The sequence below is a fragment of the Lycium barbarum genome, chromosome 12, assembly GCF_019175385.1.
Source record: "Lycium barbarum isolate Lr01 chromosome 12, ASM1917538v2, whole genome shotgun sequence".
NCBI lineage: Eukaryota > Viridiplantae > Streptophyta > Magnoliopsida > Solanales > Solanaceae > Lycium > Lycium barbarum.
In genome coordinates this window covers 4,741,908-4,768,820 of record NC_083348.1, presented here as the reverse complement: position 1 = coordinate 4,768,820, position 26,913 = coordinate 4,741,908, and the positions used below count along the sequence as shown (strand labels likewise).

Sequence of the window (26,913 nt, the reverse complement as noted above, 5' to 3'; positions counted from 1 at the left end):
GTTAAACAGCAATGATTAGTGACGGCTTAGTAATGGACCATATTCGTTGTTGTGTGTAGCAACGAAAAACTCCGTCACTATTTTCATCAATTTTGTTAATGAATTCATCCTTCATTTTGTTGCTTGAATTATATCGTGATGGGTATTTTGTCACTAATCGTTTTGAATATCTTTCTACTCATTTAGCAAATAAAATTGTACATGGCACATTCGTCGCAATATTTCTTTTCTTCATTTTGTTATTTAATATTTAGATACATCCTGCTCATGCATATACATGAAAATAAATAAGCTTGCATATAACTGATATTCATACAAATTAATATTCGACGAGGTTCAAAATAGATAGCTAAGGGCAGCCCCTGGGAAGGATGTTCAACGTGAGGTGGAATTCGTGGGTTCCAAATATTCCAATCCATGTGGTTATCATTTCTATATGCTCATTTTGTTTTCCAAAACTAAACAGAGACCACATATTGGTTTATTTGACTCCCCTTTTTAATCTAAAATTTCCTAATAAATAACTCTCAAAACTTAAAATTTGTTAAAATATCTAATCTTAAAAGTAAGTTCTAATTGAAATTTGTTAAAAGAATCTTATAATAAAAAGTCAAGCTCTACAAAAATTTCTTTAGTAAAAAGATCTCTACAGATTCCAAACTCTCTCGACTCTCTATTTCCTTTGGTTCTACGCTTACTATTATTAGTAGAATTTATTTTATTGTCTTTTTAGGTAGAGTTATGATTTATAAAATTGTACGTAGTTCTATAACAAGCGTTTTTATTATTGAGTAAAATTTTGCGTAGTTTTATTTAGAAGTTTTAGTACACCCATTAATCATTAAAAAAAATAAGACTTCTTTAAAATTTGAACATTCTTAACGAAATTCCTAGCGACATCACAGCTTGTAGGAGCAGTCTCAGAGGTTCTTTAGCCTGAAACCAATTTATGACTTTCAATTTGAGTTTTAAGGCCTCGCACATTGACATTCAATTGCCATAGCATGATGCAAGTTCTACTGTTCAAGTTAGCGGTTAATACCACTACACAATTACAAATCCATCACGCTTACAATTGAGATGTCTAACACCTTCCTTTTAGTAGAATGAATCTCCTAATCCAGAACTTATGTAAGCTCTGATCTCCACCACCTTCTTTCTTTTCTTGTAATTGCTGGTTTAACTGGAATTTTGCCAAATGGCACTCGTTGCTTGATAGTTGGTGAAGAACTCATTAAGGAATTTCATTTCGAAGTTTGTATTTCTCATAACATTTCGCCACATATTTTGGTATCAATTAACAGACATCCAAGAGAGAACTAAAAAGAACGATGGTTACAAGGAAGTATTTGTTCATTTTATTGTTTCGGCCATCTTTTAAGAACTATCACCAGTAGTTACCCATCAATCAATCAATCATCTATACCTATATCTTAGATTTGGTACATGAATCATCCAAATCTAATGCTAAACAATTTGTCGTTTAATGTAAGTTACAAGTACCCTATACAAATATTCAACCACGTAAATGTTTACTGACAGTCTTGGACCTATGTAACAACTGAGTCTTAATCCTATCTAGTCTAGTTGTAATAGCCCATGTTGATCATCAGCTCATTTTGTTCCTTTCTAAGTCAAATCTTTCATTGATACAATAGATTTCAGATCTATTTAGGTGTACCTTATTTACTTGTAACACCTTCCATCATCATAATATCACAACTACATACGGCGTCTAGAGATCTATACTAATACAACGACTTTACCTCATTTTATCATCAACAATTACCCACTCCCGGGAAAGGGAACTCTGCAAGAGTGGGTTTTTCCTGGAAGACACTAAAATCTATAACTAGGATAGCAATGGGAGTAAGTCCTATTAAGCAAGGCCTGATTTTTTGCCAAATTTAGACACTGAAGAGAATTGAAAGAGTACCATACAATGATTCTTGTATTTCTATAATGAAATATGGCTTCAAACCCTGTTTAATTATGAAGCATGATAAGCTATTGAACTGCATGGCGAACAAGGTAGTTTGTAGGGATAGGGATAGGGTCACGGAGGATTTGTTTGCTTCAGCTTTGACATGAACACCTAAAAGTCAGAAAGCACCTTCAAATACCACACCTTCTTTCTTGGAGAGTCCATTTGTCTGTGTTAGTGAAGGGAGTTCACTCCCTAGCTGCGGCTTTGCTGATTCTCCACCATTTGCCTGACCTGATTCCAGATCCTTCCGAGGGTAAAATCTTCCACTCCCGCGGACAAGATCCTTTATTGCTTTGGTGAGATCCTTATCATCAAGCAAGGACTCCATCGTCACATGTACACCTGAGTGCAAAGAAGAGTAAGAACAAGACGGAAAAAAGAAGACAGTTCTACAATCATCAGCATGAAGCAAAACAGAGCCCGACCACTCAAGTGTAGACAAAATCATCAAGGCTGGCAGACTATCCAGTTCTTCTCTTGTATAGAGTAGAAGAAGTCCAACTCAAACAAACACAGTACAACTTGGTGCATGAATAGATAAGAAATGATTTGACTTGACACAAAGTTTAATAAACATGGGAAGACTTTTATAAAACGACTTTAGACCCTTTAACTTCTCTCAAATTCTCAACAAATTCCCTCAGAGGGAGTATGCAATTTATACTTGAACAACTTAGACTCAGTCAATTTTTGACTTAAACGTTAAGTGTAGTCCAAGTATGATAATGCAGCCACGGAAACAGATCACCATTCACAAGGTGTATACTACCGATCACACGAATAATTGACTTCAAAAGATAATTAAAAATGTAAATGTAGCTATATGCATTCAAAACCTTCCTTTTTTTCTTATAAATGCATTAAAACATATTTTAAAAAGAAGAGAACTCAAAATTGGAAGAGAGAAAAGTTTCATCAGGATCCTATAATCCTACTTATGATACAGTATGATCCTATGAAATTCTATTAGTTCCTCTGCAATTTTATTATGACCCTACTTTGAGCATACCTTTTCCAATCCTAGCAGCAATCCAAATCTTTCATGAACTAGGATCCTAAGATCAACCAGTCCTATGATCCAGATTGTGATTTTGACAACCTAGAATTTTACTAGTAATTACTTGGAGAAAATAAGTTTTTAGGCATTCTTTCAATTGTTCGACTCAAAAGTCAAAATAACAATGTGGATTATAAATGCATATAACAAGAAATAACTTTGGGTAGATGGTCAAGAAAAAAAATTCGAAAAAGAAAAAAGTATGGATACACAACGTCTGGAGTCTAGTTATGAGGCCTTCTCTTTGTAGAACAGTATTTGCAAGGATTTAGTCCAGGTGCAAACAATACATGTCCTAATTGTGCTAGTCAAACTAAATTTGAACGAGTAGCTACTATTACTATGAAAGTGGATTTAATAGAAAGTCCATACTTTCTCTTCTCACATAAACATTTCGAAAAACATAAACGAGTTAAAATTGATCCGGCTGTACGGACAAAGGATCTAGTAATGTCAAGGATGAGGCAGAACTTTTCTCAGGAACATGTTGCAAAACCCAGCACTTTTTTCTGTGTATTTGAATTGAACGACCTGATAAAACTTTTGTTTTGATCAAACGACAGATATACAAGAAATTAAAAGTTTCCTCTTATGTTTCTTTTTCTTTTTGAGAGGGGGGAATAAGGGATAGAGAGACAATGAAGAGGACGAATTCACATACGGTATCGCCAGTAATGTTTTGGGTTTGTTGGATCATTGATAGTCTCTTCAATTGCAGGCCGCGTTGTATAATCTTCTTTGAGTGCTAGCAAATCCTGTTTATTATGTAGCAAAGTTGTCAGTGCCGTGGAAGAAAATACTGGAAGAAGATACTGAACACTAGATGAGCATTGAGATATTAATCTCACTGGGCAGCTTACTGGAATCATAGAAGAAATTGCATATTGTAGAAAGCACAATCTCAAGATCACATGCTTCACAATAAATGATACCATGACAAACAACCACCTATTTTTTCTCATGACTGCACCAGAGTAAAACAAAAGGGATGCTCATTAATGGCATAAGTCATGAAGTTGGTTTAGTAGGCCTGACTGAACAATAGTGCTAATAAATTTTCATGTGCCCCTGAATAAGTACAAAGTCCAATTATTTGGACACTAGTAGACAAAACATAATTAATCAACCATTTCCACAAAGCTACAGAATCCATATTTCTCCTTACTGTACAAAACATCTGTTCCGAGATACAAAACCACAATCTCTTTGATAGAGCTAAAAAATCACAATGTCAATATGGTGAATAATCATCAAAAGGATTCGTTTCGGATTTTTTTCGTTTGGGAGTAGTGGGAGGGGAATTTTTTTCGTTTGGGAGTAGTGGGAGGGGATAAGTAATTATTAAGATCTTTGCATAGCAATCCTTTTCAAATTGAATTTGGTTGTTTGAGATTTACCTAAAAGGCTCCCCAAGAAATGGAATTCTGACTTTTTCTTGCACTTTGCACAAAAAGCATTATCCTTTGGAAGCTAGCGAGCTAATGCCTTTATAAGGAATTAAGAGGTTATTGGAAGGACATAGAACCCAGTAATCACCATGGTCAGTGGCTCAGAACTATGAAGCTTCGAGGCACACATGGAGCAAATAAATTTAGCAAAGACTACTACTTAAGAATTTAAGTACATGCAACAAAAAGAGCAGGATCTTTATATCAATTAAGCACCTGGAGCGGAAAGATTGACCACATTGATGGAGCTTCAACATGCTGCCGCAAGACAAAGTGCACAATTTCAGGAGTACATTGATCAGGTGGCAACTCATCAGATCCCATTACTGCTTGAAAAAAGCGGTGCCTTCTCTCTTCATCTTCCTCCCACCAAGCACGTAGAGTGGAACAGTCATGGCATGATGGAGCATTAACCTAAGTTTAAAGTAACAAACTTTATTTGGTCACTCTTTAAGCAACAAGGACTAATATGCATTAAAACCGGATTATTACTTGAAAAAAGTTTAAAGTAACGAACTTTATTTGGTCCCTCTTTAAGCGACAAGGACGAATATGCATTAAAACCGGATTATTACTTGACAAAAGCACCCTTAAAAATCAGTTACAAGATATCCGAAGAAAAAGGAAGGCATATTCAGAGGTGTCTTGACAATTTTTGTCCAATATATCCTGAAGAGTAAACATTAAAAGCAACAAAATATTAGTTCATGCGTTTTTTTTTTCCATGTTAACCAAAATTAGAGTTTGCATTCTAGTTTCCGCTTTCCAATGACTTTGATCAGATTTCTGGTATGTCAGTATGTATTCACTTAAAAGGTAAAATCACAGATGACAGGAGTAACAATGAAACATATTTTGTCACGCCTCCAGGTGCTTTTTCTTACAGCCAGAGGGAGCACTTGAACAAATTTTACTGTAACTCGATGTATAATCACATGAAGAAAATGCTCAGCATTCAATTTGAGAACTTAAGAGTAGCATCCTAAAATTTGTTCAGCCTTTTTGTGGTTTCGTCATGGTTTGATAAAATTTGTCAATTAGGTTAACTATGTTTTACATTTCACTGGATAAGATTTGTACAGTAGATTATCTTAGAAGTTGCTCTAAGCAAGACCATCTTCCATTCAAATAAGTTGGGATGCAGTAGCAGAAATCTCGGAGAATTTTACCGTCATGTAGCCGTATTGAGAAGGAATACCAAATTCTAGACCAGGTTCACTTGGCATGCGTTGAATGCGTAGGCCTACTAAGCCCAATTCTTGCATCACCTGCATCAAAGTGGTCCTAACTCAATCGTACATTAAGATGCAGGAAGTGTTGTAACAAAGAAATACGACTCCCGAGGAATGTTGGTACTGAGTAGCATACAGGATGAACACAGGAGGGAATTAGGCCTAGATCTTCCCCACAAGCGAGCATATCTGATGAGTCCAAAAGAACAGGCAGAGTCTTCAAAGCATTTTGACGCCAAAGGCCTTCTTGTCGGCAGAAGTAGTAATCATGGTATAATCTTTTTAGGACATTTTGACTGCACCGGAAAAACAGATCATAAGAAACTAGAAAAAATTAGTATAACTCCCTTAAGAAATAGAGGCTAAAACCAGTTTATCAATCTGATATCAGATAGTGTAAACTAGAAAAATGTGTGAGGTACCTGCGCGGATCCAAATCCTTGAAGCTTGTAGTGTCTTCAATATTGAAGCGAGGATAAAATTTTCTCGGCTCTTCCGGATCCTTAATAAGTGCTACATTCTGTGATAAAAATGGGAGGATTAATATAACAGACAAGCATGTGTAGTAGAATAAGCATCATTCATCAATGCAGAAAAAGCATAAATTTTTAAATTGGAGAAGAATAGACAAAATTAGACTTCTGGACATCAATGCCAATATATACTATACCTGCAAAAGATCAAAGAGTTTTCGCCGTAGGTTCTCTTCACTCTCTACCAATATGGATGTTTCCAAGAATGACTTCAGCGCAGACACAATTTTCTTCTCAGTATTGCATTCCTCCTTGAACTACATTGAAAAAAGTGGAATATATTCACTTGGAAATATGCGCAAAGAAACCTTGATGAAAGAACACTCCATCCCCGTAGCTGAGATGCCACTATGACGATGACGTAAAGATATAGGTAAATGATGCAACAAAGAGAACTGCAGAAATAAGCACTTTGTAGAAGCAAATAAATTTTTGTGCTTTCGACAAGGTAGCTGGATATTTATTCTTTAAAGCTAGAACTGAGATTATTGTGCATAAACTGAAAGCAATCTTGTATCAATAAATCAAGAGACAGCTCTCACTAACCAGGCAATGGACAGATACCTCACAAGAAATCCCAAGCCACACTCCTACTTAATACCCTATAGGTACCCATGTCTCTTTTTGAAATATAGGTAATATTAATCTGCAGCACAAAAACAGTTTTCAAACTGCAAACCACATATTGCTATACCTTTCCAGTGTCTCTTGATCCTAAACCCATCCTATTTTGTATATTAGCTACTAAACAGGTACTTATTACGAGGGACCAAATAAGGACTTCGGGCAAAAAGGGGCTCCAACAACAAGAGAAACTGCAAACCGCACCTCCTTTTTTCAGTTTTTGCAATTGAAAGGTTGAAATTGCATAAACTCGTGATTTCCAGAAACTTGATACAGGATTCCCAAATAACCCACAATTAATTTTTCCATCAATCTTTCGATGGAAATCCACCTAACATCTGATACCATAAGTCAACCATACTTTATAGTGGCAAAGCTGGCATCATCCCGGCCCCGCAAAGATATTGACACCTTAAACTACTATGGCACAGGAACAGTGCATAATGACATAAGGGGAACTTTAAGAGCTTTTTTAGCTTACCGAGCTTGGTGAGCACATGTATCTTCTACTAATAGCATATTGATACTACTATCATAATTGCTTGCACTGTACAGGGCTCGGAAGAGTACGGCTCCCTTACAGAGGAGAAGATCAGGATTTCAGGTTGCACTAGTAACACTTTCTCTAGCTACAGCACCTGCCTGCCCTTCTCCCTACACCACCAAAGGACCGAGAGAGGGGGAGAGAGGGAAGGAGAGAGAAAGCAGAAACAGAAAGAGACGGCAACCACATACAGGATTGAAATGTTCCGTTTGACCTACCATTTCAGGATTTCAAATGTTTCTTTTGAACTACTTAGAAGTAGTTTGAAACAGACTTCAAACGGAATTAAAAATAAAGCAGCAGATAAAGATATTTCAGCAATACGTCATCTCGAAAAGGACATTCACCTCGTAAAAGCCCTTCTGATATTCATTCAAAAAAGCAGAGGCTACTATTGTCCAAGAAGCTCCAAATTTTTCCTGTAAATTAAGCAGGGAAAGGTCAAAATCAAACATACCAAACACATATTACAAGGACCAGAAGCAATGCAGGATTCTGTAACATTACGATATCACAGAATGTAATGAAATTGTTGATTGTGTTAATTAATTAGTATGATTTTAGGAGACTTTAGTTTTCCTTTTCCTAGCGTGGGAAATAGAATATTTTCTTTTATTGTAATTGATTGCCTTTCCTTAATCAGTTAGGAGTTACTACTTCTCATGTGATGTAAAGACATACTGAAATACAAAGAATTCTTTTCTCCTTTGTCAAATTCTACTTGTATTAGAGCCATTGTTGCCATTCTGATGCAAGTGTTCTCCCTCAGAGCACTATCAGCAGCACTAGGCTTCTTATATTTTCAAGAGGTTGATTTTTTTTTCTCCCTCACGGTGGTTGTACCCATCAATCTTTTCTCATCGGTGGTGTGAAAAACCTGAGATCACCAAAGGCTTCCTCAGGCAATGACGACAAAATCCAACTGAGCAGCTCCTAGAAAAAGTGAGACACACAACGTCACGTGCCACCAACAGCCCCGACTCCGGCAACGCATAGGGCTCACTGCCTGGTGTGTGTACCAATTTTCGCCGACCTTTGGAGCGAGATACTTTCTGCGTTGGATTTGCATGCCTATTCCGAGCCTACCCACCAAGTTATAGATTTTTTCGATAACCAGAACCAGGGTAACGAGGCATACTTGGTTTTCCGGTGAGACAGATCTGTTCAGCAACTTTTTTCCAGTTTTGTTTTCTTCTTCTCTGAGGGGCTGATTTGAAGATAACTTCTTTCTAAGTTCTCAGAAAGTCTATTTTCTGATGTGAAATCCTATTTATAATATGGGGTACATAAAGGCGGTAGGCGGTAGATAATAACTCTGTTTCAGAAATCAGTACTGTGAAATTGGATGGACTGGTACGTAGCTTGCATTGTCAAGATCTTTTTTCTTTTTTTCTTAAAACTAGAAAACTGCTTGGCTATATTTCTGGAGGAAAGAAAGCACCTGCCTTGATTGATGCAAACAATGGTAAATGGGATACTGATAATTCCCTTGTTATGACATAGTTATTGAATATTATGCATCCCCGAGTCTCTAAGTAATATTTATTGCTTGATACTGCTGACATTGTCAGGAATTTAACTAAGCACACGTACTCTCGCAAGGGTAAGAATGCCCAGATCTTCGAGATTCGAAATAAAATTCATGTCACTAAGCAAGGTGAGTTAACTATCACTTATTATTATTCCAAGTTAAGTGGGTTATGGCCTGAGATTCACTATTACCAGGATCTCCAAGTGAAGTGTACTGATGATGCAGTTCTCTTTCAATAATTGGTTGAAAAGGAAACGGTCTATGATTTTCTGGCCAGTTTAAACCAAGAGTATGATCTAGCAAGGGTTCAAGTTCTTGGCAAATATCCTTTTCCTTCTCGTAAGGATGCATATTCCTCCTATGTTCAACAGGAAGAGAACCGTCGAGGTGTTATGCTGTTTCAGGCTCCAAGAGAAGTCTAGGTTAACGGTCTCTTATGAACAAGCAAAGGCGATCCTTTATGATAAAGATCAGTTGATCTATCATTATTATGGAAAGCCAAGGCATACAAAGGAAACATGTTGGAAGCTACATGGCAGCCAACAAGAGGTCGTGGGGAAAAGCATTGAGGTCCATTAATTAAGGGGTCTGACCAATATTCTGGAAAATGTGGGGAGATCTAGGGAAACGACCTCGAGAGAAACTGCCTTCGGCTGAATTTCCGCATCATCACCAACTCCTGACCAAACTTGACTCACTTTCTGTTTCCACATCCAATTATGTGCAACCAGCTATTGCCTTTACTGCTCAACTTAATTCTTGGATTGTTGATTTTGGCGCGAATAGACACATACAGGCTCCTCTAAAGGCTTACAAAACTACTCTCGTAGTCTCAAAAGGAATCATATAAGACTAGCCAATGGCTCTCTAACCCCCATCTCTGGAACAGATTCTGTGTTTGTACACTTGATATTACATTATAATCCATTCCTCATATCTCTGAGTGCCTGTTAACCTATTATCTGTAAGCTCCAACACCAAAGAACTAAGCTGTGGTATCAATTTCAAAAAAAGAACTAAGCTGTGGTATCGAGTTCTTCCCTGATCAGTGATCATTGTGTTTTTCAGGATCTTAAAACAAGGAATAGGATTGATAGTGGTAAATTGCATGATGACTTATACATGTTTGGGGGGACATAAGACTCTGGCCAAGCATTTTTTTTTAGATTTTCTCCCCCCCCCCCCCCCCCCCCCACACACACAACAATTTGACAAGCATTTATTTAGAGGAAACAAGGATGTCAACCAAGAAAAAATCCAGTGGTGTAAGCGGTTGGGGAACCATCCTTTTTGGTTTTACAGAAGTTATATCCTAGTTTGTTTTCCAGAAATGAGTTTGACTCTCTGTTTTCTGATGCTTGTGAATATGCCAAGCATACTATAAACCTCTTACCTTTGGGTGATAATAAAAATACTACTCCTTTTACGATGATTCATTTTGATGTATGGAGTCGTACTCAAACTGTTTATTTGCCTGAAAAATTGATGGTTTTTTTACCTTTATTGATTTTTGCACTAGGATGACTTGGGTGTATCAATTAAAGGCCAAACATGAGGTTTTCTCTTGCTTTCAGTCATTTCATAATATGATTTGTACCCAATTCGAGGCTAATATTAAAATCTTGCGAAGTGACAATGGCACAGAATACATGGTTAAAAGGGTGCATATCTGGAGTTTAATGGGATAATCCATCAAATTAGTTGTCCCTACACTAGTGCGCAAAAATGGGGTTGTTCAAAGGACAATTAGGCATTTGTTAGAAGTGGCATGGTCTCTTATTTTTACTATGAATCTAGCAAAAACCTACTGGAGGGATGTTTTTTAGATAAGAGAAAAACTATGTCATTCTAGTTGATGCCCATCTTATAAATAGAATGCACATAGAACCCTCAATTTTCAGAGTCCTCTAGAGACTTTAAAGGATGAGAATAAATAAACTGTTCCTCCGAAGGCGTTTGGGTATCTGTTTTGTTCACACTAGGAATTCTGGGAAAATTGATTATAGAGCCCTTAAGTGTGTATTCATTGGGTATTCTCCCACACATAGGGTGCAAATGCTATTATCCTCCCTCCAGGAGATCTTTTGTCAACATGAATGTTACCTTCAATATTCTGAACCCTATTTCAGCATTACACCATCAGCTTTTCAAGGGGTGACAAATAAGGAGGAAGAGATGATTCTCCCTAGTTCCATCATTGAAACCACTACCGCGGAGGAAAGTGAATTTGGAGAAAGCATTAGGGGAAGGCTGGTGGGCGTTTGGTAGACCTGATTTGATAACTTACTGAAGGAGAAATAAAGCAGAAGAAGCCATTATACAATCTGCCGAAGCTGAATCTTCTCCAGTTTGACTATTGCTCATAGAAAAGGAGTCAGATCTTGTACCAAACATCCTTTATCTAATTTTGTCTCCTATAATTCCCTGTCTCCCTCCTACAGAGCCTTTGTCTTGTCTATATTTTTTGTGTCTATCCCCAAAATTGGAGGGAAGTTTTTGCAGATCCTAAATGGAAGCAAGTTATAATTGAAGAAATGAACGCCATGTTAAGGTTAGACTTGGAAACTAGTCGCTTCACCACCAGACAAAAAGTTAGTTGGTTGCAAATGGATCTTCACTATAGAATATAGATATGGCTCAATTGAAAATTTTAAAGAAAGATTGATGGCTAAGAGATCCACTCAAACTTATGGAGTTGATTATCAGGAAACACCTGTCCCAGTTGCAAAGATGAACACTACCAGAATTCTTTTGTTATCTACGACTAATCTTGATAGACACTTACAACAGTTGGATGTAAGAATGTATTTCTTCATGGAGACTTAGAAGAAGATGTGTATATGGAGATCCTTCCCAGATTTGATACTGAACAAAGTCGGGGAAAAGTGTGCAGACTGAAAAAGCCTACTACGGATTGAAGCAATCCCCTAGGAATCGTTTTGATAGATTCTCCAAAGCGATGATCTCTTTCGGTCACCAACAAAGCAATGTCGATCACACCCTCTTCATAAGACATCAAAAGGATAAACTCACTCTTCTCAGCGTTTATGTTGATGACATTGTAATGATAGGAGATGATCCGATTAAAGAAGTTGTTAACACGAGAATTTGAGATCAAAGATTTACAAAAGTTGCATTATTTCTTGGGAGTTGCTAGATCAAAGAGAGAATCTTTATTTCACACTGGAAGTATATTCTAGATCTCTTGAGAGAAACTGATGTGGCATGTTGCAAACTAGCAGAATAGGACCTACGAAAAGCAATCACAAGTTACAAATAGGGGCTGGAAGGTCAATTGATAAGGAGAGATATCGGAGGTTGGGCATTGTTCATTAACTTGGCTAAGGTGAACAGGACTATGCCTGAACACACTGCAGACCTTCTAAGCTGTTGGATAAGAAGGGGAGGGAGCAAGAGTCAGAAGATTTGGTGGAAAACAGTTCCTGCCTGCATCTGGTGGAGCATTTGGAAGGAAACATTTTTTAGATAGCCAATGAACCAGATGCTACAATTCACCAACACAGAGATGGAAACACATGGAACCTCAACCTAAGAAGGAACATTCAAGACTGGGAGATGGAAGAACTGATCAACCTTTTAGCAGCACTTCATAATGCCACAATCAACAACCTGGTGCCAGACCAAAAATGGGGGAATAGGAGGAAGGGGGAATTTTCAGTTAAGGTTGCATATAAACTTCTTGGCCCTCAGAATGCAATCAGCTCATTCTCTTTCAGTAAAGTGTAAATTTTTGGAGGTGGCCAGCATACCCTTAATGCTGAGGAATACAAAGTTACCAGTTTCAAAAAAAAGATATCGGAAAGCTCTCAAAATGCAAGTCTCAATACCTTTCCCTTGGAGGTAGACTGACCTTGATAAATGCAGTGTTAGATTCATTACCCACTTATGTGATGTCTTTGTTCCCTATTCCAGCGGGGGTGGTGGACAAACTAGATAAGCTCAGAAGGGACTTTCTTTGGAATGGAAATAGGGAGAGTAAGGGTATTCATTTGGTGAATTGGGATGAGGTCCAGCTTGATAAGCAAGTAGGGAGTCTTGGTGTTAGAAATCTGAAACTTCACAATAATAGCCTATTGATGAAGTGGTTATGGAGATATGTGAATGAAGATCAAGCTTTGTGGAAGGATGTAATCAGAAATAAGTATGGTCAGACAAATCAGTGGTGCACTAATGAGGTGGTCAGTACTTATAGTGTTTCCGTTTGGAGGACTATAAGAAAGTTGTGGCCAAGTCTAAATGAACATATAGTTTGTAAGGTGGGTGATGGCACTAAGGTACTATTTTGGAAGGAAGTCTGGATTGGGCAAGCTCCTTTGATGAACACTTTTCCTGATCTATTTACCATTTGCAGCATCCCTGATACTACTGTGGCAGAGTCCTGGACTCCACAAGGGTGGAATATTTGTTTCAGAAGACATTTGAATGATTGGGAAATTGGCAGGGTGGCTGAGCTCTTGAAGGAAGTTGATAAGTTTAGAGGGACTTCTCCAACTCCAGATGTAATCAACTGGAAACATCACAGTGAAGGGAGTTTCTCAGTCAGAAGAATACACAAGTTGGAAGTGCTGGAGCAACCAGGAGGAAGAACAGGTCCATGGACAAAGGTGTGGAAAAGTTTGGTACCATCCAAAATCAAGTGCTTCACTTGGCTTGTGACCAGAAAAGCCTGTCTCACCCATGAAGTCTTACAGAAGAGGGGAATGCAATTGGTCTCTAGATGCTATTTCTGCAATGAGACTGCAGAAACAAACAGTCATTTGTTTTTGCACTGTAGAGTAACAGCCCATCTTTGGTCACTGTTCTTCAGCCTCACTGGAAACAGTTGGACCATGCCAGAACACACAGCTGATTTACTAAGTTGCTGGATTAGAAGAGGAGGAAGCAAATCTCAAAAGAAATGGTGGAGAGCAGATCCATCATGCATCGGGTGGACAATTTGGAAGGAGAGGAATGGGAGGTGTTTTGAGGATAAATTTAATACTCTGCAGAAAATTAAGTGGAACTGTATTGCAAATTTTCATTTTTGGTGTAAAGAAGCAAATGTAGAGGGAGCAGAACAGTTGGCAGACTTTTTAGGAAGCATGTAAATATTTTTTATCTTACTGCTCCTTGTGGATAACTTTTTGGAGGTCTCCAACATATCCTTAATGCTGAGGAATACAATTTACCAGTTTTCGAAAGAAAAAAAAGATATCGGAGGTTGGTGAGAACATTCATTTATTTCTCTCACACTAGACCAGACATAGCCTGTACAGACGTGGATTAGGCTGGATCTTTAGATGACAGAAGATCTACATCCGGTTATTGTACACTCGTAGGAGGGAGCCTAGTTATTTTGAGAAATAAGAAGCAAAGTAGTTGCAAGATCAAATGTGGAAGCAAGTGAGCTTCTTTGGCTACAAAAGTTACTGGAAGAATTGAGATTTTCTAAAAAAGGGAAACTTTCGATGTACTGCGTCAACAAAGATGCAATCAATATAGCTCAGAATCCTGTTCAACATGACCGAACAAAACATATCAAAACCGGCACTTCATCAAAGAGAAAGTTACTAGTGGTACCTTGAGTTTACTTTGGCTACAAAAGTTACTCGAAGAATTGAGATTTTCCAAAAAAGGGAAACTTTCGATGTACTGCGACAACAAAGATGCAATCAATATAGCTCAGAATCCTGTTCAACATGACCGAACAAAACATATTGAAATCGGCACTTCATCAAAGAGAAAGTTACTAGTGGCACCTCAACATAAGGACTTTTCATACTTCATTTGCAAGTTGGGCATGTGCATATCTTTCCTCCAACTTGAGGGCAGTGCTGATTGTGTTATTAAATAGTATGATTTTACGAGACTTTAATTCTCCTTTTCCTAATGCAATTTATACGAGTAGAATATTTCCTAATTATTGTAATTGATTATCTTTCCTTAATCAGTTAGGATTCACTTGAATAAATACCTCGTCTCATGGGATGTATAAGGCATACCGAAATACAAAGAAGTCTTTTCTTCTTTCTCAAATTCTACAGAAATTCAGTACCTGTAAAAGCTCTTTTCCAATATATGGCTGGGTCAGACGGTTGAAGTCCCATAATCCTTCTGACTCGAGTTCTTCCTGCAAAGAATTTAGTTAGTGCATTTAATACAAGATCTCTTTAAAGATTGTAGACAGCAGTAACCGCACAAATAAAGTATTAGATACCTGACTAATAGGAATAGAAGGTCGAAATTTTCCACAAAGGCCAGTCATTGCATGTGCTGGGAGCTCCCATATTCTGAAGAACCCCAATACGTGATCAATCCTATAAGCTGTAAAGTACTTCCCCATCTGTAAAATGACAGCATTGATACAGTTTGAAATGAGCACCTAATTAAGTACCAGCGTCCAGCGTTGAAAAGGAAAAGAACGGAATTGAGTAGTAAGTTTTAGGTACCTGTGTTAGACGAGCACGCCACCACCCATAGTTATCTTTTGACATTTCTTCCCAATTATAAGTGGGGAATCCCCAATTCTGGCCATTTTTATCAAAATAGTCAGGCGGTGCCCCAGTTGAGGTGTTCATGCGAAACAAATTTGGGTAGACCCAGGTATCGACACTATTCCTATCAACACCAATGGGCAAGTCACCTTTCAGCACTACACCTTTCTTTCGCGCATATTCCGCAGCTTCTGATAACTGATATGGAAAGCCCAAATGTATAATAGCAGCTTTTCTTATACAACAAAGATAAAAATTCACAGAGGAATACAGAATACATAAAGCTTGTGTTTACTTGTAGATGTAAATGGAACTGGATGTAGTAATGAAAACAAACAACTTCGTAATGCAAGCTTTCTTTTGAGACGAGTTTCTCAAGCTGCAGAAACAGGAAATACATTGTAAGTACGAAAGTAACAGGGGGATTATGAGGCTACCAGAAGTTAATTGCCCTATGCTTGAACTGAAGCGGTGTTACCTTCTCTTTTGAAAATTCCGAAAAGCGGCCCCATTGGCTGCGCTCAGATGTTTCAAAGAAGTCCCGCAGAAAACAGAAAGCAGCATACGGTTTCAACCATTCCTGCACTTGACAATAAAGGACCGATGCAAAAGCATAATTAAGATCGTCATATTCCAGTCAATTTGCAGAGAGGGGGAGAGAGGGGGAGGGGGGGGGGGGGGGGGGGGGGGAAGGTTCACATATTAACTGTATAATGCCTACAAGCTAAAATTTACATGGAAAAGATCTCACTCAAGGTTGTTTTCTTTAAGTTTTAGTTTTTGAATCCCAAATGCCATTAAATTAAATCCTTAAAGACCTGATTTTCAGAAAAGAACTCCTGGAATGACTTTGAATTTAGTACGGTCTCCTTCTCACGAACGAAAATTTTCTTCGCAATAGAAAGTTTTGTAGCCAAGGAGGCCTCATAATCTACATCCTGCAATAATCATAAGCCAGGCAAAAAGACAAGGAAATTATCAGATTTATGGATACTATGTCCTTCATCATGGAACTGTTTGACCTAAAGAGGATGCTCTACAAATTTACACATGATAGGCTTTAAAGAAAGGATTGCATGCTGTAGTCATGGCCGTAGATTGGTAGTGGCGATGTAACACAGTCACATCAATACTAGTATGGCACCTGAAACGGTCTAGGAGGTTTTAGAGATCAATTATGCTGTAAGAAAAACTTCATAGCTAGGAGATCTGACGGGAATTGGTTGCATACAAAGAGCTATAGTTGCTGCAATTAAGATGAACTTGCTTTCCTGGAATGCGATTGTCTCCCACAAACTGTGAAAAGCAGATTCAAAAACAAAATAAATTGTGAATACCTTTTTATCCAACTGAATTCTTGCCTCCCTGATCTCTTGCTGTGAAGGAGTAGAGAAATAGTCACTCAAGTTTAAGGCATAAAAATGGCATTTTCACTGTTAAGCTGATCCAAAATAATTAAGACTAAAATAACACCTTGATATCCTCTGGAATGCTTTCTGAAATTGCCTCTACCCTTAGGTATAATGGGTGCAATGCAAATACTGAGAGTGAACTGCATCGCCATCAAGCATGAAATAGAACAACTAATATCAAATAGTACTCCCATACATAACAGAGCTTGAAATAATAACAGAAAATGCATTGGCTCACCTAATGGACAAAGTTAAAGGATAAAGCAAAGACTAAATCTGGTAGTTATTAATGCTTCACTACTAAATTGGCCAATTATATGAACTGGGCTACATCAAAAACTTCATGCACTCTGTTTTCTTTAAACAGAAGCCATCATTCTACTAAGATTATCTAATGGTTTATGCAGTTACAAACCCCATCAGAAAGCTTTCAGGAAAAAAAAATGCGTATACTCCTTTTAAATCAAATTTTCCTTTTCTGTTCAACCCGACAAAGGAGCACTCCTCCATCCAAATATGAGACCTAAATCTTAATCCCAGATGTAGGATCAAATAGGAATCTCTGTAGAGTTATTCCTTTTTTAGTCAGCTTAGGTTTTAGATGGAGGTACACTAGTATGTTGCTATAGGGAACAGGAGTATAGATATAGAGACCACTCAATTCGTTATATTCCAGGTTTGCTATCGCTGACAATACACTTCTTAGATTTAGAACTTGAACTGTATTTCTGTAGCTGAAAGTTTCCATTTTTACTGATCAATGGTCAATGTAGATTTTGACCGTAGATTTTCCTAGTAGTCACTGTTTCAGATCTCTGAGGATTCAGCAGTTTTGTTCAATCCCTTAAGTAGAGATCTCACAACTGTGGTGGATGTTATCTGTAGAGAAGAGTTCTTTAAGCTGCTGATAGAACATTTCTTGATAATATCCTGTCAGTTCAAGCTATTGTAGTTACCTAAAATGCAAACATTGCATGCTCTAAAATTGAAATAGAAACAAAAACATACAAATAACATAGGGTTGGGATAAAACTAATTTAATCTGTATTAATAATATGCTACCTTTATAGGATCGGTGTAAAAGAATAAAAAACAAAAAGATGTTTTCATCTCTAATAACAAATAATTCACAAAATCAAGATAGTGAATTGCCTTCCTTCACATTACTTTGACAAAACTACAGTATTAGAACAGATAGTAGTACATAGACAAACTTTACATCTTGATTCAATTCTCAAGAGAGAAAAAGAACAAATATATAAGGTTTTGATGTTGGTTCTTTAGCTATGCGTTCTTTATTTTGCTATTTTTCCCTTAAGTATTAGAGCATAGACTTGAGTAGTAGCATTGGAGTCGCAAATTTTGGAACTCCAATTGCTAGAGCACCTTCTTTTCAAAATGGACATTACAATAGCAATTCCTCATGAATCAATGTCCAATGATGGCTTTAGAGAAGTGACAGATAGTTTCTCGTATTTCCAACTAAAATTTGATCTTTCTAACTATACTCTAGATTCAGAATTGAGAGTCCACGATTTTCCTGTATTAGCATTTTGACAAGAGTGAACAGCACTCCCACTACAAAGGGAAAGGGAAAAGTAAAAGGAACAAAAAAGGAGAGCTTTGTTCGCTATCATCTAACCAATTGCCTTTAGCATTTGACATCAAGCCTATATCCATCTGGAAGTAAAAGACAGTCGGTGAAAATGATTAATTCTCTAAGAAAACTGAGCCAGAATAATAAAAGCAATCTTCCTCTAAGAGCCCCAATAAAGATGCATTCAAGATATCCTTATCAAAGATGTCTTCCATCATTGAAGTTACAAACATTATTCTAGATGGACGGTTTTAGCCCATATAAGCCTAACCCCCCACCCCCCAATGTTTGAGCAGGTTAGCCTAGCAATAAATTTATTGAAAGGTCCATCTGGGCTCAAACCAAGTCACTCTATCTAAGAGATTGGGTCAGTTTGGACTACATAACCAAATTCATGCACAAGAATATTTTTTTAACGGATAGAAAAAAATATGTTGGTTTGATTTGTACTACTCTACTCTCTCTGTAAAAATAACAGAAGTTCTATTAGCCTGATTTGAAAATCAAAAAATTATAAATAAAAAACAAAAACAAAGTAAAATCTATAGCATAGTTGTTTGACATGATAGGTTCCACAAAATCAGGAAAACAACATCAGAAAAGAATATCAACAGAGCTAAATATTTTAAGTCAAGCTTTTTCCTATCCACTTGACAAGAAGAACTCATAAGGTAAAATTACTGCCTTTTTTCCTCCCTTTTCCAGCTTGATATTTAATCCATTATATGTCATTAAAATTTTCTGAGCTTGCAAATCATTCTAGATATTTCAACAAGAAAATTCGCTCTTTACAGTGCCTAACTAAAAAATGTATTCAAGGTGAAAAAGAGGTAGCAAACACGCTGAACTTGATATTCCCTCCTTCTACCACACTTTGTTCTGATAAGATAATTTTACAAAAGAAGCAGTAAAGGGTTACCATCCAATATACATTGAACTACACTTTTTTCTTTCCTTTTTTTTTTTTTTTTGGTTAAGAAGACTTTAAGTATATATTAAACTATACCAAGACCCACACTCAAACATCATACATTAAGTATATATTAAACTATACCAAGACCCACACTCAAACATCATACAATTCCTCCCCAAAAGACAATTTCCTCCAATCTCTTTAAGTGAAAGTCGGATCAAAACCATGGATCTTAAAATGACTTTAAAAATATAAGTTTGGACTATACTGTACAGGAACTCACCATGTTAACTTTAGTACTAAGGAGGAAAAAACAAAAAATAGATAGAAAAATAAAGGAGGGAAATGGGTTATTAATGCATCTTAAAAAGACTCATGAGGCCACAAGCAGGCTAGTTAGTGAAAGTGAAAGACTTATTATAAAGTAGAGTTCAAAAGCACTAAAGCTGGATAAACAATATTTTTGTCATCAATTCACTATTAATGCATCTTAAAAAGACTCATGAGGCCACAAGCAGGCTTGTTAGTGAAAGTGAAAGACTTATTATAAAGTAGAGTTCAAAAGCACTAAAGCTGGATAAACAATATTTTTGTCATCAATTCACTATTTATGTTGTTGATAAATTATCAAGATGGCATCGATCTGATCTACATGATGATTCGGAGCTCAAATCTAAAGCCTTAACAATGATAATTACCTATATGGATACGAATCCCACCACATACAGTTGACTGATGTATCATTGATGGGCAAAAGCTGAACCAAATGAAAGCCAGATTCAACGGCCCAATCTACAAGTAACTTCAGGTCAAGAAACTCCCCAACTCCAAGATCAGCCTCTGATCGTACAGAAAACATGGGTACTGCGACACCTGCTCCCCTCCAAGGCATTTCCTGGTAATAACACAGATCGAATTTCTTTTCAGCTTATACTCCTGTATCAGTTTGACGAGCATAGCAGACCACTGATTATATCTTATAGCTGACTTACCCGCATTAAGCCATCTGAAAGAACTACAAATCTCGATTCACCTGTTGTGACATCAATAGAAAGCTCCCGACTAGCACCACATTCCACTGAGGTTCCAGCCTTACCATATTTGCAGTACTTGTATGTTTAAAGCATTAAGGAAGAAAGCGTGTAAGAGAAAAAAATTACTATCAGTTTTTGATAAAATGGAACTGCATTTAGCCTATAACTCAGGCAAACAAAAGGATATTTTAAAGGAAAGTCATCTTTTCCCATAACGCAATCTGCCTGCCAAAACGAATCGCCAGCATACGCGAGCTTAAGGCCCTCCTGAATCTTCCATTGCCCAAGTTTTAAGGAGCTACCAAGCACATAAATCTACAGGATAACATGTATGTCAGGTCTGACTTCAAGATGGATTCCGAGGATATTAATAACCACATAAACAAGAAAACACACACATCTAAAATAGCAAAGGTTGTCCTGTGAAGAGAGATCTTACAGATGTTCCTTCCTCTAAATAGGGGCAGCAGATTCTGAATTGCAGAATAACGGAACCTGTTTCAGCAATAACATTAGCAAGCACATTCCAAAGAAGACTTGCTACAGTAGATAGATTATTGAAGTTTGGCGTAAGTGTTCCTCAAACTTGTGTTTTCTGTGGACTAGAAGATGAAGTGTTTGAGCATCTACTCTTTGATTGTCACATTGTGAAAAGTGTTTGGTCCAGATTATTGGTTTGGCTTGGGCATTCCAGACCCCTAGTCAACTGGTCTTCTGAGGTACTGTGGATCAATAGAGGGGCAAAGAAGAAGTCTGGGCATTGGGCTATTGTCAATTGTGCATTTGGGATGATGGTATACCTGATATGGAGAGATAGGAACATGCTCAGATTCCAGAATGGTCATTTTTCTGCTGACAGAGTGTGCAAAGAGATTGTACTGCACATACATACTAGAGGTCACAACATTCCAAGCTGGCAAGAGCATCTAACAAAATTGAATACATTTCCTTAGCGTGTATGTTAGGAATTCTTTGTAAGCTTACTGTTATGTGAAGGGACTAGTAGTATGTATAGGTTATAGGCTGGAGGTGTAGATGGTCAGCATCTGCTTGATTTGTAATTCTCACTTTTTGGTTGACTAGAAGAGACTGTTTATCCAAAAAAAAAAAAAAAAAAAAGAGCACATTCCAACTGAGATTGTTTCATAGATAGAGAATCCTACAAAGAAATTACCATCCTGGTCCAACTTATTCTGAGTGATCCCCAGGGGCCTTTCAACATCCAAACTCCAACTTGTCCGAAAGATGACATCCTTAAATGCACTTCTAAAAGGGATATTGTCAGAACCAGTCTGCAACGGAAGGAAAAAGCTTAAGTTGCTAGAGCAAAGAGTCAAAACTAAAGAAAATTGTTGAAATGGGTAGTTCCTTACAAAACAAAATCAAATACATAAGAAGCACGTTTGAGGTCATTTTGCAGAATATATTGAAAATCATATCAGTTATCAAAAATAAAAAGAGTTAAGATAGAAATGAACATTTATAGGATGGAGTATTGATGAGCTTATAGCTTCTTGTCACACTCATGTATGTGACTAAAGCAAGTTTATTCAAATTTTCTCTACTTAAATAAAGAGTCAAACAGTTTGCAAATCTACCCCAAAATTTTGTTGTAAAGATCATTTGGCATCCAACACAGTTTTTTGAATTGTAAGGTTGAGTCTCTTCCCGCCACCTACCTTGGCTTGCCACAAGGAGCTTCAAGCAAAGACCAAACGTGGAATCCGATGTCACAAAGGGTTGAACAGAGGCTTGCAGTTTGGCAAAGAGATATTTGTCAAAAAGAGGAAAGGATGTACTTCTAAAGCGCACTTTATCGAGTATCCTTACTTAAATAATGTCTTTACTATAAGCAACAGTTAGTGTCACAAAAAAAGTGAAGAGAATCCAAAGGAACTAATCTATGGGACTCGTCTGATAGGGCTAGGAAGTTTCATTTGGTGCTGTGGGAGACCGTCACATCTCCTAAGTGCTGGGGCGGGTTACAAATTAAAGATTTAAGGGTTTTCAATAAAATTTGTTAGGGAAATGATTGTGGAGGTTTGGGATGGAGGAACACACGTTATGGAGAGAACTGATAGTGGAAAAATACGGAGTATCGGAAGGGGATTGGAGGAAAAAAAATGTAACTATGCCTTATCGATATGATTTATGGAGGAATATATGAAGGGGTAGGAAGTGTTTAGAGATAATGTGTCTTTTGTGGTAAGGCATGGAAGGAGGGTAAATTTTGGGGGACACAGTTGGTGCAGGGATAACACTTTAAAAGTTTCTTTTCCTAACCTTTCAGAATATCATGCTAACAGGAGAGTACAACCCAACAAATTTGGGAACTACAGGACGGAGAAGTATTTTGGGATTTGAGCTTTAGGAGAAATTTTCAAGACTGGGAGATGCAAGAGTTACAAATTCTTGTTGAATTGCTTCACTAGCAAAGTTACCACAGGATATGCGGGATGCTTGGAGGTGGGGAGCGGGGAACAATTGGATCTTCGATATTAAATCGTTTTAGGGATCCAAACAGAGAAGTGTGGAAAGACCATCTCTTCTCTATCAAAAGTTTGTCATCTTGATCAAAATGAGAAACTTTTGATAGAGAAGAGGTGTAGTCTTTCCACACTTCTCCGATTGGATCCCTACGATATTGAGGAAAGTGTACTTCTTCGCATGGTTAGCAGCAAGAGGAGTCACTTTGATGGTCGAGAACTAGAGAAAGAGGAAGATTACTTATGTCAGTTCATGTTATAGGTGAAAAGGGTCGGGCGAAGATGTGGATCACCATATTCTCCGTTGTCGGCTAGCTTCTCATTATGGTTGGAAGTCTTGAGTTTGTTCGGGACACAATGGGTGATGTCTGGCACAATGAAAGAACTTTTATTTAACTGTTGTGGAAGACCAAGGAGAAGACATATGGCATGGAAGTTTTCTCCACTCGCGCTTATGTGGATTGTCTGGAGAGAAAGAAATAGGAGAGCGTTTTAGGTGTAGAAAGTGATTTTGTACATTTGAGTAGTCTTTTTCCCTTATTGCTTTTTCGTGAACCCATGAGATTGCTTTATGTGTAGAAGATTGGGTGAACGTTCATAGAAACCATCTATTTTTGTAGGTTTTCTACTTTTTTGGTATTACCCCTTGTATACGGGTTTTATGCCTAAACTTCGAATAAAATCTTTATTACTTATAAGAAAACTACATGAATTTCAATAAAGCATAATGTCACTTTATGGGATTTTAAATGAAGTGAACCAAAGCTGAAGGCTTTAGAAGAAGAATGAATAACGTTTGGCGACCATGATGAAGTATCCTTTTAACAAACCCACACCAACTTCACAGCTTGTGTCACTTTGAATATTAACCGCCCATCTTTACCACTCTCAAATTAAAGTGATCGATATGATTGAATGGTTAATGAAGGCCAGCATTTTACTTCAGCCCTTTAAAAGAATATGCTACCTCTACTGGAGGAGGAGAAAAGTAAGTAATGGCTACTCGGTTACAAGATTCTGAGGTTCCAAACCAATAAAACAACAACAACATACCCAGTTGAATCCCACAGTGTGCGGTCTGGGGAGAGTTAAGTGTACGCAGACCTTACCCCCACCTTGGAAGGTAGGGAGGTTGTTTCCGAAAGACCCTCGGCTCAAAAGAAAACAAGAAAACAAGGGAAAAAAGTCAGATACCGACAAGCAAATCAAAGAAATGCGAAAATGAGAAATAACAAGGGCAAAGAAGTCATGATAAAACAGCATGGAAAGACCAATGATGAGAGAAAAGGAGGGGAAAGTACCAAGCTATCCTAAATTCTTTTTTTTTTTCTTTTTTTTTTTTTTCTGGAGTAAAAGTAGACACTGAAGCACACCTAAAAGATGAAATTTTTTCAAGAATATAGAAGAAATGAAATTACTGAGAGCACTTGTGAGACCTGCCGTGCTATTTTAGGCCCTCTTCCATGGTGAGAAATTGTAACAGTACATATCACAGCCAATATTTCATTCTTATATTTATCATGTACATTAACTTCTCATGTTCTATTTTTTTAAGAAACTAGTATCCTAATGAATTAATAAAACAGAATTTGTATTTTTAGGAATTAATGTGGAGCCATTTGGATAAATAATTTAGGAAGTCTTGAAGGTTTTACTAATAATCTCCTTTATAATTTTTACAAGTATATAATTAGTACAGAAGTAAATTTGCGAGCAATATATGTTATCTCCCACATATTGTTAAATGTGCACCCAGACCAAGATTCAAATCGATTAAATCGGTAGGACACAACACAGAAAATGCAATTTCTAAGGCAAAAAGATTTCAGGTGCCTGAATACCAAAAGAAAAGATGTTGATTCTCTGACTGTCAATATTTAGAACTACTGTTTTAGCCAAATACATGAAAGACATTTATCAAAGAGAAAAAGTAAAGATAATCTGCAAAAAACCCAGAATCATAAGAAATTGCATTTTCAGCAACTTTTCAAATACAACTTCTCCGGAGTGACAAGGGGAAGACCACAGAAGATTGTGAATATATAGAATAACAGGGGGGAGAATGCTTCAAAGTGCCTGAATTTTTCCATCCTTTTTTATTTGTGGGATTACACTGGAATTGTAGTTATTTTTGTTGTTGAGTCACAATTCAAAGAGCATTAAACTTAAGTGACCACTGGGCATGTGGAAACGCATGTTTTAGAAACTTTAAAGCAAAATTGCCAAATATTCAAGAATGAGGATTGAGAATACTACACTAAGATTAGAGGAACAAATGTGGATAAGGAGAAATAGAGAAAAGAATTTAGAACAATTCTGTCATCTTCTGATTGAAGCGGAGCCTTGGAGCAACAGTAAAGTTGTCTCCACGTGACCTATTGGTCACGGGTTCGAGCCGTGGAAGCAGCCACTAATGCTTTGCATTAGGGTAGGCTATCTACATCACACCCCTTTGGGTGCGGCTCTTCCCCGGACCCTGCTAATGCAAGATGCTTTGTGCACCGGGCTGCCCTTTCTGTCACCTTCTGATTCATTGTTTAGTTCATACCAAATGCCTTTGACAACTAACATACAAAAGGAAGAGCTGTATGCCGCAAGAAAGAATTTTATGAGCAACTCACATACCTTCCTTTCTCATAATTAAGTCTAGGTAGAGTAATATTCACAAAACAGTATGAGAAAGAGAGCCAATAAAACTAGCACCTGCCAAAGATCATGAAGTTCTAGCAACTGCCCATCCTGAAGCCCATCCGGCAGCAAGAGTTTCCTTTTCTTTCCAACCTCCCATCGCAGGATATTTCTTGTATCATCCACCACATAGTAACTGTACTCACTTTGGAATCCAGGAGGAACTTGAATGCTTCCACACCATATCAGCTCTTCCCCTTGGTGAGAAGGCTTCAATAATAGACCCCTTTTCACATTCCATGAACCAAGCAACCGATCTGACCCGCATATCAGAAGGTGCTGCCCCCACTGAGTGTAATATGGGATTCTGAAGCTCACCTTCCTTGATTTCAAAGGCTTGTCCCCAGAAATCAACCCCAAATTCACCATCTTAAATTGAACCAAGCCAAGTGGAACTCCTCAAAATCTAGCAAAATCAATTAATTAGCGCACGAAAATTCTACAATGTCAACAGCATTCAGAGTTTCCAAAGTAGAGATTCCATTTGCATAAATGGTAACCATATAGTACTCAAATGCATGAACCAGTGATCACGTACTTTAGGACTCCCTCAATTGAACTTCCAGGAATTAAATCCTAGGTTATTCAAAATTTAACCTTTTTTTTTATAATATAAACTGGAACAACTAACAGACACACCCCAAACAATTCTTTAAAATGAAGAATATGGTTATAAGAAATTTACTATGCAAGGTTATATTCAAATCACAGACTTACAAAATACTCTACTATTAAATGCATTTTTCCATAAATATCAACTATACCATAACTCTAACCAGTCAAAACCCAATTGAAAGAATAACTCAATAGTAATATGGGCGAAGTTTATCAAAGTTTGAATTTTGTGCTGATTAGAACTTAATCCTTGTACTCCCTCACTCCCAATTTAAGTGTCTTACTTTCTTTTTTGTCAGTCCTGAAAAGGGCGTCTTTTTCTAAAAATATATTTTTAGCAAGTTAACAATTCAAACATGCTGCCATGCAAGTGTAAAATCACAAGATTCCAAAGACATTTTAGAATATTATACAAAAGTCTGTCTTTGTTTCATAAAACTCCGTGCCCGAGTACTATAGTCTAGATAATCATTAGAGAAGAATGTATTACTATTAGGGTACAAATAAATAACACTGAGAATAACTATAGCATAGCCGGAAACACAGTTGAATTGATACCTTTAGTAGAATGAAGTATCGACTTCTGGAAGGTTTATCATGAAAATGAATGAGAAATGGTGGCTCTCTTTCTCTACAAAAATATCAGAGATTGTATGTGAGATCTTTTATTGGGATTGTAAAGCACGTGAGAAGTGCTAGTGTTCGTCTTTTAGTGTGA

General features: G+C 37.3%; 1 protein-coding gene across 5 annotated transcripts; it reads right to left on the bottom strand.

Annotated features, from left to right (window-relative positions):
* Positions 1-1,870: 1,870 nt before the first annotated feature.
* On the bottom strand, positions 1,871-26,913 carry LOC132621292 (4-alpha-glucanotransferase DPE2). Of its 5 annotated transcripts, none has more exons than XM_060335507.1 (24): positions 26,754-26,913; positions 25,596-25,986; positions 21,581-21,698; positions 20,846-20,901; positions 20,594-20,721; positions 20,365-20,488; positions 20,071-20,267; positions 16,924-17,002; positions 16,788-16,826; positions 16,269-16,388; positions 15,929-16,030; positions 15,746-15,829; positions 15,406-15,648; positions 15,174-15,299; positions 15,012-15,086; positions 14,537-14,608; positions 7,773-7,844; positions 6,395-6,514; positions 6,147-6,244; positions 5,861-6,020; positions 5,662-5,760; positions 4,709-4,906; positions 3,706-3,799; positions 1,871-2,329 (listed from the first exon to the last, which is right to left on the bottom strand). In XM_060335507.1, the coding sequence occupies exons 2-24, from the start codon at positions 25,947-25,949 to the stop codon at positions 2,103-2,105; spliced, it is 2,985 nt and encodes a 994-aa protein (XP_060191490.1). In that variant the 5' UTR covers positions 25,950-25,986; positions 26,754-26,913; the 3' UTR covers positions 1,871-2,102. The 5 variants fall into 5 exon arrangements, 4 of the variants coding, with proteins under 4 accessions (XP_060191490.1, XP_060191491.1, XP_060191492.1 ...); XR_009575483.1 differs by lacking the exon at positions 1,871-2,329 and adding an exon at positions 3,905-4,008; XM_060335508.1 differs by lacking the exon at positions 14,537-14,608.